Source organism: Macaca nemestrina, chromosome 10, assembly GCF_043159975.1.
Source record: "Macaca nemestrina isolate mMacNem1 chromosome 10, mMacNem.hap1, whole genome shotgun sequence".
NCBI lineage: Eukaryota > Metazoa > Chordata > Mammalia > Primates > Cercopithecidae > Macaca > Macaca nemestrina.
In genome coordinates this window covers 52,871,691-52,888,351 of record NC_092134.1, presented here as the reverse complement: position 1 = coordinate 52,888,351, position 16,661 = coordinate 52,871,691, and the positions used below count along the sequence as shown (strand labels likewise).

The following is a 16,661-nucleotide window of genomic DNA, read 5'->3' as shown; positions in this document are numbered from 1 at the left end:
CTAAATAACTATGATATATCCAAATTATGCAACTACAAAAACATTATGATATAGATCATTGGTGTTAACACAATAAGAGAAAAATCAAGATATAGAACATATACTTTTATAAATGTAAATAAAACATTATAATGGAACACATAATAATTCTAATATAATATTTTTAAGCTAATAAGAATAAAACAGATTTTAAAACTAAGCCAGCTAAAAGCAAGAGTAACAACTTATAGCAGTGTCAAAGATGAATTTCCTACACACGGTTCGTTCAAAGGGAGTGAACCCTTTGAGCTTCTGGACTGCTCAGAAGACTGCTCCTCTGAGATCAGAGAGCTCACACCTCAGCACAGAGATTTATATGTTATCTCCAATTCGGTAACAGCTACTAGGAAAATGGAGTTCGAGCCTTGGTGATAGTTCACTTCTGTCTCCTTTCTCTTTCTTTTAGTTATCAGTTTTATAGCAAATAATCTCTTACATATTTGATCTATTCTGAATTGTTTTAACTAATATGCTACCATATTTTTCTAACTTATTTATTAAAATATCAGCCACAATTCTAAACTACAAAAGAAAAATAAACAAACCTCAAGCAGACGAAACATCTGAAAAATTTTTGTTAGCTTAATTTTGTCCCTTGGGAGTAAACCAGGCTAGATGTTGAAACTATATATATGCAAACTGAAGTGAACTATTATGTTTTGATTAACATCATTTATAACAACTAGCTTCTTTTTATTAAAATATCTATTTGAGATAAAATTTATTTTTGATATCCATTTCCAGGTAATTGCCTTGATTCTGCATTATCTATGGAACATAAATTGAGTTTTTTACAGTTGGTAGATACTTACATACAAGATTTTGCTGTGAATATCAGGGCAAGGTAGCAGAAAACATTGAAATACATTAATGAAAATAATTTTTTAAATTGATATAATGCAATTAGATTACTTTAGCTAATAGCATAGCTTTATTTTATTTTATTTTATTATTTATTTTTTAAGACACAGTCTTGCTCTGTTGCTCAGGCTGGAGTGCAGTGGCACGATATCTGCTCACTTCAGCCTGTGCCTCCTGGGCTCAAGCAATTCTCGTGCCTCAGCCTCCTGAAAGCTGGGACCACAGATGTGCCCACCATGTAGGGCTAATTTTTGTATTTTTAGTGGAGACAGGGTTTTGTCATGTTGCCCAGGCTGGCCTCAAATTCCTGGTCTCAAGTGATCCAACCGCCTTGGCTTCCCAAAGTGCCGGCATTACAGGTGTGAGCCACCACGCTCGTCCTAATTGCATAGTTTTAGACATCCATATTGGATTAGCTCTTCTGTAGTGTCCTGATGACTTGTGACCAGTGGTAAGAGTATGGAATTGGGTAGTTTCTATGACAAGGAATCTTTTCTGGCGGCTAATAGCCACAGTATCAAGAGTTTTTAAAACCACTCTCCTCTGGTCTCAATGGAGTCAAAGAAAGCTCTCCTGACTGCTTCTGAAAAAGGATGTCAAATGAAACTGTTTCAAATTGCTGAATAGCCTGGCTAATCCTGCCTGTCTCCAATCACAGGCTCTGAATCCATATTTTTCTCACCGTGGTAAGCTTTCCAACTATTTTTCAGATAACAAAACTTATATTTGGAATAATTTTGTGCTTCTGTGGTAGTAAAACCATGACTGAAATGTATCTCTGTGGAAACCCTTAATTCACTTAAAATCTATTATTCCTCCTAATGATTCAAGGCTTCAAATATTTCAATGGTAAAGAAAGAACATTTTCTATTCAGAGGGAATATTCATTTACTTCTTCAGTGCTTTGTGTGTCTAAAGAAGAAAAATATGAGATTACATGAGACACATACTTTTTCAGTGTTACTGATCATATTCCCTTATCTAAATTCTTTAATAACTAACTTTATTATATAAATCTTAAAACAATGCACATTTTTCAGCACCAGTATACACATATTCATTTTTTGGTTTTAGATATTAATCTATACCCAATTCAGACTGTGGAAACTGAACTAACATGACTGAAATAAAATAGTGTTATATTTTGTTCTTTAGACTCTTTTTTCCCCTCCTGAGATTTTGATATGTGCTTGGAGAGTTTTGAGTCAATATTTATTTGATTTGTTTTCTTTTCTGGAGTGATATTTTAAATACTTTAAAGATTTTGATTGAGTGAGAGGTGTGAGCTATATTTTCTTCTTTCCTGTATGATATACATACATTGTTTTCAATCTCATTTCTATTAAGTAATTATAGGAGAGCCCACAACATTGTTATTTTACATGTCACTATTTAGATATTTGTTATTTATTTATTTGTGTTGGCCTGAAGTAAATGTCACTTTTGTACAATATTTGAAAGATAGATTTATTTTATAAATTAATAGTTTAAGATTTTGCCAGCATTTGAAATTAACAAATATTTGGACAACGAAAACATCAGTATGAAAGGGAATACTGTAATTACTTTAGTACATAGTATTCCTGAATATCCATTAAAATTGATCCAAGCAAACTCTAATTATGAACATCATATTAACATTTGATCTAATTACTGAATATAATTAAAAGCAAAATAAGCTAATTTACTAAAGTATTCTGAAATTGACTGTTTTCAGTATTTCAGGATAACCAACATCTTTATTCTATTAATCTAGATGAATAAATTTCCATATATTAATGTTGTTTACTTTTAATGTTAGTGTGCTCAAAAAGTATATGTTAACTTTTAAAATTCAATTATACAGATAATATTCTTTTTATCTCAGGAATAGATCATCATTAAAAACTATTAATGTCACTGAAACATCATTGGAGTTGTCGGATTTGGATTATAATGTTGAATACAGTGCCTGTGTAACAGCTAGCACCAGATTTGGTGATGGGAAAACAAGAAGCAATATCATTAGCTTTCAAACACCAGAGGGAGGTGAGTTAAGGATGTATGCCAATTAAAAGAATGTTCTTTTTCTTTTTAAAAAAATATCCTGCTCAGAAAAAAATTCAAATATCAAAATGTATGACGAAGCCTAATATTCATTATCAATTGGATGAAAAATTGTATTTTGATCACTTTTTAGCTGTGTGATGTTAGGAAAATTAATCTCTGTGTGCCTCAATTTCCCATTGGTAATGTGGAAACAGTATCATTCTACTTCACAGGGTTCTTATGGAGATTACATAAGTTTTTATGTTTAAAAGCCCTTAGCACAGAACTTACTTGACAAATAGAATTTTATGTGTTTATTAAATGAAACAACATAAAATGCATGAATCATTTGTCTATGACTTTTATTATTCAATATACAAATTTTAAGTTATATTAGAATTTCAAATTATGTACTCTGTATTGGAAACCTGTTGTAACAGTTTTCTCATATCCAGAGCAGTGGACAGGTTTTCGAAAGGGGATAGTATTTTATGAGTAAGAAATCCATCTGTCTTCAGCTTGAATACGCCTATAATAAAGTATTAGAGGGGTGACCCAATGCGTTTTTTTGGATTTCATTTCTGACATCTAAATAGATGTTATTTCTAATTCAAGCTTTTTTGAAAAACAATTTTTACCACTTTAATTTATAAACTGTAGGTAAAATTCAGGCCATTTCAGACATTACTTGTAGCCACAAATACAGTAATTTGTTCAATTATTTGTTTTATAGCACCAAGTGATCCTCCCAAAGATGTTTATTATGTAAACCTCAGTTCTTCATCAATAATTCTTTTCTGGACACCTCCTTCAAAACCTAATGGGATTATACAATATTACTCTGTTTATTACAGAAATACTTCAGGTACTTTTATACAGGTAAGAACTGAATTTTCCCCTAGTTCTTTATTAACATCCTTAAGTTTTATTAATAATATAGACTTGTCACAGTGAAAGAAATTGTTCACCTTACATTGATAATTATGCACAGATGTATTTTATAAAACTCCCATTGACATAAAAAATGTGCTATAGAAAATGTCAGATACATTTAATCTCTCTTTACACACACACACACACACACACACACACTTCTATATAAGCTTCACATGTATTACCGACAGTGAATCTGCCACCTACTTAAAATTCTGTTTATAAAGATGGCCCTCAATTACACTTCCTCCAACAAGTGTTCTCTAAAGTGCTGATGGTATCATTTATCCTCAAAGTTATTTATTAGCTAAGTTTTTTTCATTTGTTGGTATACGATATAAATAGTTTTAGTGTTTGAATGTGTTTGTGTGTTTTTCTTTAATTTAAAAAAATGTTTTTGATTGTTAGCAGGAAGGGTTATTATAAAAATAGTGTAATAGTAGTTATTGTTTAATATCAGATGTAATGAAGACCACTCAGAATGTGGTTATTTGTCATAGATAAGGTTCTAGGCTTGCACAGTTTGTAGATGAGCACTCTCTAGGATGTGAATGATGATGGCTATGAAAATAGCTAAAATGCCTTTACTTTGAAGAAATATTTCCAGTTTTCAGCAGGATTATGTTATTTCTCCAAATTAGGTGTTTCACAGAACTTTAATATATAAAAAGGATAACTGGAGTGATTATGATTGAATCAAAGATGCAGAGAGCTGGAATATAATTTGAAAGACACGAATTTAAAAGAAATGCTGCAATGTGCAGAATACATCACTTAGTGGTAGAAATTATTGACTGCATGTTTGTGACTTAGGTGATTCTTAATTCTTTCTATCCTTTTAAGTAAAAGAAGAAGAAAGAGAAGTCTTACAAATCCTGAGTTGCCTAATCCCATTTGTGACTGACAGCCCAAGTTTAGTCACTAGTTAGTTCTCCTGAGTAATATCCTCTGGAATTAAGTGCAGCTTTAGTGCAGCTATAGTGCAATGTAGGCTAATGAAGAGGGCAAGAGCAGAACTTTGCAAGCTATCTCAGGACTAACCTAGCAGGGAGAAAGACAAAGTCCAAAAGGTGGATTAGTGTTTACATTCTGTTCTATAAGAGTAGGGTTGTATAAGTCTGTCTATCTAAAACTTGATGCAAAGAGAAAACTACCTTATAAAAGACATGTAGATATAGTTACAGATATAATAAAAGACATGTAGATAGAGTTATAAATGTAATTGTAAATCAAGATTTTTAAACAAATGCCTTAAGAGCAGAAGGAGAAAGGAAGGTCCAGTTTTCTACTCTGTAGTCACACAGTTTTTGCTTTTTGTTTCGTTCTCTGTAGGGAAGAGAAATGGGACCTAGAGAGGCAATTTATTTTTTACCAAAATGTTGTTTACAATTGTAACAATATGTCATTATACCAATAGAAGGTATTCAAATTGGAGATTTTCCTTCTTTTATACATCTAAAAAATGTTGCACAATTGTTCCAGTAGTTCTAAATTTTAGCAACCATTTTGTCTCTGTACAATTTACTTACGGCTTCTTTGTGATTTATATTTTGGTTCTCTTTGTCCATATCTAAATGATATAGTGTAAGTATCAAACTATGGTTCCAACATGATCTTCTAAACCTACTTCTTCAAACCTGGCTGTGTAATATGATATAATTTGCAATTCATCTGCCTTAGAACATGTTATCTTTTATTAAATAATCTTAAGAATGCTTTTAAGTGTGACAGCTGCAAGAGGGCACAGGCTAATGATGTTAAAACATTTCAGAAGTATAGTCTCATATTGCTTGAAGTTTATCCATGCTTTAACTTATTCCTAAAGTTAATGTTAAAAATAGCATCAATATCTTCACTACCTAATTTTCTATTTTGAATTAGTAGAAGAAATCCTCAAAATGAAAATTATATAGCAGAATAGGTGTATACCTTTTTATTTGTTCCCTATCATCTTTCCCCTTCTTACAGAACTTTGTAGAATACGTCATGCATGGCATATCATGTTCTGCCTCCCATTGCCAATAACTGTTGCTTCTCTTAGTTCCCTTATGCCATGACAAGCATCTTGTAGAAAAAGAATTGTGTAATATTTATCTTTTCATCTCCTAAAGTCTTCTGAAACTACATCATACATAGGTTTAATGCTCAATACATATTTTAATTGAAAGATTATAAAAATATTATAATAGACCAACATCATTTTTAGTACATAGTCATAATTTTGGAGTCCTTGAGTATGTAGCAAAGCCATCTTTCCTTCTTCTTATCTTGGAGAATTTAACCTCTTTGCTACTATTTGGCAATCCATATTGTTCTTCCTTCAGTTATTGCACATTGTATTTTGTACAGCATGTTAACTTTTCTACTTTACAATTTTTACCCATTTATGTTTCCTTTGTGTGCCTGACTTAATGTCTTCTATTTTAAAATGGGCTTGGCGCGATGGCTCACGCCTGTAATCCCAGCACTTTAGGAGACCGAGGTGGGCGGATCACAAGGTCAGGAGATCGAGACCATCCTGGCTAACACGGTGCAACCCTATCTCTACTAAAAATACAAAAAATTAGCCGGGCGTCACCGGTGGCGGGCGGCTATAGACTCAGCTACTCGGGAGGCTGAGACAGGAGAATGGCGTAAACCTGGGAGGCGGAGCTTGCAGTGAGATCGCGCCACTGCACTCCAACCTGGGCGACAGAGCGAGACTCCGTATCAAAAAAAAAAAAAAAAAAAAAGAAAGAAAAAGTATTAACATAGCTTTTTGATGTAAATTTTAATTTTTGTTATAGAATTTATTCTGATTACCTATGACCTTGATGACTAATACATAACAAATTATCTGCATCACCCAGAAGTCATTCCTGCTGAGTGTGTGACTTAATGTGCATAGACATGTAACAAATTTGTAACATTAGATCAATTATCCAGATGATTATTTTACTCATCTGTTTATTTTTGCACAAAAATGTCTTTTGGCACAAATTATCTAATTAAGGCTTTTTTTGTTGTTTATATAAATATAGTCAGAAGGTATTTAGTGAAACCTTTTCAAATTTGACCAATCAGCTAATATAACACATTTTTGGGGGGGCGGGGTACGGAGTCTTGCTCTGTCACCCAGGCTGGAGTGCAGTGGGGCGATCTCGGCTCACTACAAGCTCTGCCTTCAGGATTCCCGTCATTCTCCTGCCTCAGCCTCCTGAGTAGCTGGGACTACAGGCGCCTGCCACCTCGCCCGGCTAATTTTTTGTATTTTTAGTACAGACGGGGTTTCACCGTGTTAGCCAGGATGGTCTTGATCTCCTGACCTCGTGATCCGCCTACCTCAGCCTCTCAAAGTGCTGGGATTACAGGCGTGAGCCTCCACGCCCAGCCTATGTTAATACTTTTAAGTGGTGCTTTATATAAGCCAGTTGTTCCATGTGTAAAGTAGATGTATTGGAAGGTATTAAAGTTCATGGATCGTATTTTGTGTGAGTTTGCTATATTACTTTAACTTGTCTATTTCTATGTAAATCACCACAAAATTGGAAGTAAATCTTTTATTGCACTATATTTTCCCCTGAATACTGGCAAAAGAACCATAAATTTTTGCTAAATTTAATTTGTTGATAAATTTCAGAGCCATTCTTACTATACGTTTAGTAAAATTGCTTATCCTATGTTATTAATTTAAATGAAACTAATTACTTTTTTTTTATTGTGTGCTAGACATGGTATTAATGGCTTTTGTGCTTCATGTCATCTAATCCTTAAAAGTTGTCTGTGAAGTGGAGATGATTATTTCCATTTTACAGTTGAAGGGAGAAAAGCTTTGAAATTAGATGATTTATCCAGGGATACCCTGCCACAATTTGAATGCAGTTCTGTAGGACTTAAATGGCTTCATGTGGATTGGAATGATTCAGATTACTCTGTGCAGATGGAAATTATAAAATTATTCATACTGATTACCTATATGTTTAAGTCTCCTTTTATTTTAGAATTAATTTTATTTGGCTATGTGTTTTACTTTTAAAATTTGATAGGAAAAAAATGATTGCATAAATACCCTAATAATTTTTTTCAAGCCTTGGGGAAAAATGTAACTGGGAGTCAGGCTAGAGAATTTAAAACTTTCTCTTACTCTACACGTCAGAGAGTACATCAATCTGCCATCCCTTTGCTACAGCTATGAGAAGCAAAGTCTGAAAAGAAATGTGAAAGTCTGAAAACCCACTAAATGTGAATAATAATAGCTATTCGAGTTCATAGAAAGAGGGCAAACACATTTGAATTCCTTCATCACAAATGGAAAGAAACAAAATTAAAAGTTTTATAATACTCCCAAACTTGTTTAATATTAGCCGATGCTTTGAAAATTACTTGAATGTTTTTATAAGAAAAGTGACCCTGATCAGCACAGTTGTAGCATTTCCATTTGGCCACTTGACCTTCTTCATTGTTGGCTTGGAGTTTTTACTCATTGCTATTTGTGAATTGGTTTTGCAATAAAAACTACCATCTATTTCTCTGTTAGTACAAACATATTTCCAGTTTAATTGTTGCGATAAAAAATGTTCTATGTTGATTTTCCTAAAACAATTAATATATTAAAATGATGAGACAATCAATTCATGGATAACAATTATTTTGAAATGTTCATGCATACTAAAAAAATACATTCTGAACAATGAAAGCAATGTGTTTATTTTTCAGAATTTTACACTCCATGAAGTAACCAATGACTTTGACAATATGACTGTATCCACAATTATAGATAAACTGGCAATATTCAGCTACTATGCATTTTGGTTAACAGCAAGTACTTCAGTTGGAAATGGGAATAAAAGCAGTGACATAGTTGAAGTATACACAGATCAAGACAGTATGTAAACAAAAAACACTTATTAATCTTTAATAGGATTAATTTAAAACTTATTATTTTAGGAACTTTTCCTTTGGTTTGAATTTGTAATAAAATCTTTTATTTAGACATATTCATTACAGGAGTTTGAAAATGCAATTAATATTTTTATAAAACTATTGCAGTAATAGCCTCTTCTGTTCAAGAAAACTGCCAACTTTCATTCATGAAAATTCTGTTCTTTTTATTGCTTCAAAAGATGTCATGGCCATCCAATTATGGGCACAAAAAGTACTGCATACATGGATGAATTTTCCAGTCGTTAATTTACTTATTCATTTTCTTCAAGGACTTAAAAAGTCTCTAGCAACTTGTTTTCTTTTCAGACTTTGAATCTACATGGGACTCTGCAGCACTTCTGTTCTCACTGTGTTTGTGACTAATATATCCAGAATATTTTTTAACTCCAGAAGTTTCTCGTATGCATCTTCTGAAGAATCCTATTTATCCTGAGTATTCAAAAAACTATAATGATTGAAGCTCTTGATTTTTTTATGTTTCAATTTTCAGAATACAGTGATAAGCAGATCATTACCTATTTTTCTTGTAGTTGTTTCTGTCATCCATTTGCTTATTTATTTTCAAAGATTAATCCCTTATTGAGAAATGGTAGTGACCTAAACTTCTGGAGTAAAACTCCATGTTTACTCTCTGAAAGCTGTAAATTGACAGATTCCTTAAGCATGAGAAATGAATGCTTGATTTGTTTTTGGAAAAATCTTTTGAATTGTTGACAAGTTGTTCAACATAAAAATAAATGATAAATGTGGGAAAATATGTATTTGGGGTCTAGCAAAAATGTTATATTGTAATATATGATCAATACCATTTCAGGCATTCTTTAAATGTAGATCTCCCCCAGGATTTTTGCCAACCTATAACATTTTATCACTTATAATTTCTACCCCATGGATAATAAGCACTTACTATGCACTACTCCAGGTGGATGTCAAATGTACATTAATAGAGTTTAATGTCACAATACAACTTATATCTGAGAATTGGAACTTGTGTGTAAGTAGAGTAACTTTTTAATATACAAATTTGAGTTGGTAGTCTGGTGACTGGAGACATTTTGAGACTGGATATTGGGAAAGCTTTTAGTATTGATTCTTCTTACTACCCACATGACCTTGGAGAAGTCACTTAATGGCTCTGAGCTTTAGTTTCCTCATATGTACAACAGGGTAATATTTAGAAGAAATAAGCTAAACGATGGTTTAGATAATATAAATTATCAAAATATTTAAATAAAGCAGTATAACTGCATATATTATGCACACACACGCACATGCGCACACACACACAATTTCCACATACTAGGAAAGAAGAGCCAAGAAAATATTATAGAAACAATTCCCATACATATTAAAGATGACAGAGTTTATTTTGAATGATTTTTAAAATAATTTTTTAGAAGATATTTTATAATAGGTGAATGTTTACCACATCTGCATTTAAATAATTTAAGAGCTGATGATGTAATAGTTGCCATTTCAACAATTATACTCAGTTTGTGAATTTAGATTCTGTTTAGGGTAACTGATGATTTTTGTATTTTGCCCATTACCTATCATAGTACCTGAAGGGCTTGTTGGAAACCTGACTTACGAATCCATTTCATCAACTGCAATAAATGTAAGCTGGGTCCCACCAGCTCAACCAAACGGTCTAGTCTTCTACTATGTTTCACTGATCTTACAGCAGACTCCTCGCCACGTGAGACCAACTGTAGTTACATATGAGAGAAGCATATATTTTGATAATCTGGAAAAATACACTGATTATATATTAAAAATTACTCCATCAACAGAAAAGGGATTCTCTGATACCTATACTGCCCAGCTATACATCAAAACTGAAGAAGATGGTAGGCTAGACCCTTTTATTGCCTATTAAGCAGATTGTTGTTGTTCTTTTCATTTACATTGCTTTCTCATAGGTAACAGTCTTTAATTATATTGCTTCTGTTTGATCTCAAGTAATTAGCCTTTCAATAAACATAATGTGTCTTAAAATAATCTGCTAAGAAAATCAAATCCCATTATGATTGAATCCTCTTTGTTAATGCTGATTCACTTTTGTTTCATTTGATATTCTCTTTTTCTTTTATAGTCCCAGAAACTTCACCAATAATCAACACTTTTAAAAACCTTTCCTCCACCTCAGTTCTCTTATCATGGGATCCCCCAGTAAAGCCAAATGGTGCAATAATAAGTTATGATTTAAGTTTACAAGGACCAAGAGAAAATTATTCTTTCATTACTTCTGATAATTACATAATATTGGAAGAGCTTTCACCATTTACATTATATAGCTTTTTTGCTGCTGCAAGAACTATAAAAGGACTTGGTCCTTCCAGTATTCTTTTCTTTTACACAGATGAGTCAGGTAAGCCGGAATCCCCATTTCTTCAAACAATTTCACTGTTGCAGCACCTGCTCTCTCTTTTTAAGGAACAGCATGGAATATGGAAGGATATCTGATTGTCTATTTGTAACAGCCTTACCATTATATTTACTTTGTTGAATTTTTTTTTTCAATTTGAGCTTAAGAATTTCCTGTTCTGTTTAAAGCTACTTTGGAACTACTGTGTCCAAATACAGATTGTAATTAATTATGATATTTGTTTCTGAAATTAAAATATGATACTTTTATAAATCTTTTCGAACTAATATCTTCAGGAAAGTAAGTCACAGTGCTATTTTTATGTTAAAAGTTTTATGAATGTAAGTTTCATCATGTGTTTTCCTACAGTGCCTTTAGCACCTCCACAAAATTTGACTTTAATCAACTGTACTTCAGACTTTGTATGGCTGAAATGGAGCCCAAGTCCTCTTCCAGGTGGTATTGTTAAAGTATATAGTTTTAAAATTCATGAACATGAAACTGACACTACATATTATAAGGTACGTTGATTATAACAGTATATGTTTATTTTTAAAAATCAGAAATTGAATTAAAATCTTTTGACATAGGAGGAAAATGGACTACTAAATTAAACAGTGACTATTTTTTTAAACTTATTTCCTACAATTTAAGGATGCTTATGGAAAACACAAGAAGCATTTGCCAGATATATAAGCTGAATACTTCATAGAGCAATGTGCTTAGATTTGTAACTTCTAGATATCTACAATTTAAGAAGCAGTTGCATCATTTTGTTAATGCTGGAAAATGTATAGTAATTTTTTTCTGGCTTACAAATATAAAATGTATTTCTATCTGTTGTTAACAGCAGTACCAAGGGAATCTTTTTAGCCTTTTGGAAAGGTATTCATATTTATTCTGGACTTCTGGTCATCTTTCCCGATAGCATATGATCCTACACTAATTGGTCTTTTAAGATATATCCTTATTTTTTTATTTTCAAGAGTAATTCATTTGCAACACTAACCACATTTTCCCTCTTCCATTTTTGCCATTCAGAATTAGTGAAAAGTATCCACAGAACTGATGTAACAAAGAGTCTCAAATATATGTCCGTGATTTCTAGCATTTAATTGCCAAAATGTAATTAACAAGCATTTATTTAAGAAAATTTTCATATTTTTTTCCTCAAAGGCAAATAAAGTCCTGGAATGTTCTTATTTAGTTTACAGCAAGAAGAGTGCAAAAAATCTACGTAAACATTTTACTCAATATTATGAGTATTACAATTTATGACTATGGTAAATCATTGTTATAGCATATGTAGCTTACAAATTGAATAGTAAAAATGAAAAGCAGGCATTAACTTTATGTCATCAGGAACAATGACTTTCTTTCTGGAAACCAAGATATTACTTTAAAACTTGATAGTCTGAGTATAATTTGAATCATGTTACCCCATAAATGTGAAATTTGTTTCCCAGAAGTGTGAAATTACATTAAATGACATGAAGCCTCTTGCCCTTTAATATCTATCCCTGGTTTAATCTTAACATTTTTCCATTTTTTATTTGCTTTGTCTGTATGGGTCACTGGGAGATAGGTATCAAAAGGGAAAAAAGAATCCTTTTCTTAGAGTAATCGCATCCCTAGGACAATTGTGTATGTGTATTAGAGTGTGGTTGTCTACATATGGATCTTATCTCCTCAGAATGGTGATCTCTAACATAGACTGTCTTAGCATAGTGGTGAAGCAAGGGCTCTGACTTCAAATTACCTGGCTCAGATTCTGCCTTTGAGACTTATTGTGCTTCAATAGGGACATTGCTTACTTCTTAATGCAAAATGGGAGTTACAAAGATGTGTACATTCGAAATTGAGGATTACAAAGGAAAGTCTACACATAGAGCATTTCAAACAATTCCAAGCATGTGATAAACATGTTGCTATTGTTGCTGTAATTGTACACAGTTTTTAAAAGAACAAAAAAATCTGTCCAACATTGTAACAGCACTAAGCTTGGAATGACAATATGCCATTATGTGAACATGAGAATAATTTATATTCTAAGATTTGGAAACAGATTTTCTCAATAGAAGCACATCTTTAATATTTCACAAGCAACAAAAATACCATCTTTATACCATTAAGTATTAAATATATCGTTTGGGATGGGCAGTCGTTTTGTGTTTTAAAATCTGCTACCTCATGTTACTCATTTTTACATCTTTTTACATCTATTGTCTCATTTATCAATTTTCATAATCTTATTTGCTTTCAAATTCCTTTAAATATACTCTCATGCCATCTTTTTCCCTGTCTCAGCATCTAGTTACTATATCTGCTTTCCTCTTTCTGTTTAGCTTTCTCCCCTAGTGTGTTCTATTTTCCTTTCTCTTTCATCTACCCTGATATCCTGACAGCATCAATTTACATTATTTTATCTGTTTTTCTATTCTTTTTCTTCTTTCAAATTATGTGTGCATTTGTGGAGGTAGAATAATGCTACAACCACTTCAAATGTTGCTGCTATCCCAGTCTATCCACTGTGGTCCACGGATAGTGAAATCTATAGGTGACTTGGGTCACTCACACATACTGAAAGAAATTATTTATTTAGTACAAAGTTCTATCAAAATACGTTTGTAAGTATTTATCACTCATGTTTCCCTTTTTGACAACATACGCTTGTGTAAATCTGTTCACTATCCCATAAACTACTCTCTTATTATTATGTCCTCTTGAGTTCAGTTGTTTCTCTGGTCATTAGCTCTTCCTAACCAAAATCATAATTTGCTTGTTTTGTGTTTATTTTTTTCTCATTCAGAAATCGTATATTTCTCTAGTTAATATAAAATTTCTTTGATGGCAGGGACCATGCCTTATATGTGTCTATAATCTCAGAATATCTAATATATGTTTTGTAAATAGTAAGCAGGAAAGAATGACTGAAATAGATTAGGTAAGCCCCTAAAGTAAGTCAGTGAATTCCTAGAGATTATTTTAAAATACGATTCTAATTGTAAATTTCCCAATAATTAATATTCTTGTTAAAATTTCTGTTACTGTGGTGTTTAATAAATAATCAAAATGGTTTATATTTTGTCAGATATAACGTAAGAGTCCTATGTTTATATCACATAACAGATTATCTTCTCCGTCCATGAGGATAACTGATTAATCTTAACTGCTTTCTTGGTCAGGACAATTATCTTTGAATGAAAACTTTGTACTTAATGATAATTTTTTCTATGAGAAAGCATATTCCTCCTTGGGCAACTATGATACTCTTTTGTTCCTTTTCTCATGTCTCTAAAAACAGTATCAAATTAGAAATTTAGGAATTGGCTGGGAAAACTCCCAATTTAAGCTTCATGGAAGCAGATATTTTAAAATTATTATTCACTGCTGTTTTGTCAGTGTCTACATACAGTAGCTGAAGAATAAATACATTGACACAGGAATGCTGTGGGTATTAAAAATGAATTTAGATGACTTCAGAAAAATCACATCTCCGACCACCACAAGTTGGTTTTAAATTGCAGACTGTAATTATAGCAAATTTTAAAAAAATGAGTATATAATTCCAAGTAAAAATTATGAAAACAAAACACTCTAGTTTTCTAAAAAGTCAATTGTAGGCCAGGTGCAGTGGCTCACACCTATAATCCCAGCACTTTGGGAGGCCGAGGTGGGCGGATCACCTCAGGCCAGGAGTTCAAGATCAGCCTGGCCAACATGACTAAACTCCATCTCTACTAAAAAATACAAAAATTAGCTGGGCATGGTGGCACGCGCCTGTAATTCCAGCTACTTGGGAGGCTGAGGCAGGGAGAATTGCTTGAACCTGGGAGGTGGAGGTTGCAGCAAGCACAGATCATGCCACTGTACTCCAGCCTGGGCAACAAAAAGAGACTCTGTCAAGAAAAAAAACAAAACAAAACAAAAAAAGTCTAAAAAAGGCAATTATGAGGTTCTTCAGGGAAAAGAGGGTGCCCAGTTCATCCTTGTATCATAAACTGAGCACACTCTATGGCACAAAATAAATGCTGATATTTGTTTTATTATAATTTAAAATATCCAAGCTTATTAATCCGTAAGTTAAATATAAAAGGAATAACTTCAATGAAAATATTCCAGTGATGAACAATTTTTTGACAATGCATTGGGACTAATAATTTTTTTTCTGCTTTTCAGAATATATCAGGTTTTCAAACTGAAGCCAAACTTGTTGGACTAGAACCAGTCAGCACCTACTCTATCAGTGTATCTGCCTTCACCAGAGTTGGAAATGGCAATCAATTTAGTAATGTAGTAAAATTCACAACCAAAGAATCAGGTTAGATACACTTTTTGGGCCTAAAATGTTTCATTTTATATTTAATACCTTTCCTTTCCTTTTCTCAGTTTATATTATAAAGTATCATTACTTAAGAGTCTACTCAAAGGGAAATTGCATTTCAGTGATTTACGTTTAGTCTTGGTCTTGTGTGAAATCATATGCTGTATGTGTGTTTATGCATACATTTTTACACATAGTTTTTCCTTTTGAACAGAAGAAGTTGAAATAAAAAAGTAGTTTGGGAACAAAATAGCCTTCTAGATATCTGTGAAAATTACCTAATTCTTGGAACTGTTTTGAGATAGCTGGGGAAAAAAGGGGAAATGAACTAGCAGTCACTTTTAACAGGCTGATTTATATTTTTATGAAACAGTATCTATAATTTTCTTTTAAGAAGATGAGTTGTGACATTTGGAGAGCATGAGTCATTGCATAAGCCCCCTATGTTCCCATCATCCCATCTTTACCATGTGGATGACACTGAAATATCAGTGGCCTAATTCATCAACAGCTTACCTGCTGTGTCACACATGTAGTACACATGACATATCTTGCCTTTGTGTGCACACTGAGTAGTTTTTATTTATGACTATTTAATGATGGCTTAGTAATGTACTTTTCCTTTTCTCAACTGGACAACACCTTTAAAAACACCTCTTTTTATTTTATTTTATTTTTTTAACTTCTGTCAATGTTTATTGAATGAGCACAAGATCCCATTCTAGTCATTTCTCCTTATCAGCTCTGGATGCACTTCCTGGTATGTTAGTGAATCTCTAAATTGAAACTGTAGACCACTGACTACTAAATTAATCATTTTTGTATAAATTTATGACTACCTGAGACTGCTTTTCATAGCATTCCTGTAAGAGAGGCAAAATAAATAGCATTTATAGTGGATAAAAGTACATGCTGTGAAGTCATTATCTGGATTTGAATTTGAGCCCCATGACCTACTAGTTGTATAATCTTGGCAAAGGCTCATGACTCTGTGAGCCTCTGTATCCTTAATTGCAAAGAAGCACGCATTAACAGTAGCCATCTCATAATGTTGTTGTCAAACGTATTTGAAAAAATACACATAAAGCACTTCATAGAGTGTTGGACACACAGTAAATGCCCACTTCATAGAGTGCTGGACACACAGTAAATGCCCTCTAAATATTACTGTTGCCCCCATTCCCA

General features: G+C 32.6%; 1 protein-coding gene across 2 annotated transcripts in view; it reads left to right on the top strand.

The window, feature by feature from the left end:
- LOC105473300 (protein tyrosine phosphatase receptor type Q) overlaps window positions 1-16,661 on the top strand; it is a 222,050-nt gene that overhangs the window by 75,206 nt on the left and 130,183 nt on the right. For both annotated transcript variants that reach the window (XM_071071389.1, XM_071071390.1), the window contains 7 exons: window positions 2,768-2,928; window positions 3,662-3,807; window positions 8,557-8,725; window positions 10,344-10,634; window positions 10,880-11,155; window positions 11,522-11,673; window positions 15,332-15,473. In XM_071071389.1, coding sequence (XP_070927490.1) covers window positions 2,768-2,928; window positions 3,662-3,807; window positions 8,557-8,725; window positions 10,344-10,634; window positions 10,880-11,155; window positions 11,522-11,673; window positions 15,332-15,473 — 1,337 coding nt within the window. The remainder of the gene's footprint in view (window positions 1-2,767; window positions 2,929-3,661; window positions 3,808-8,556; window positions 8,726-10,343; window positions 10,635-10,879; window positions 11,156-11,521; window positions 11,674-15,331; window positions 15,474-16,661) is intronic.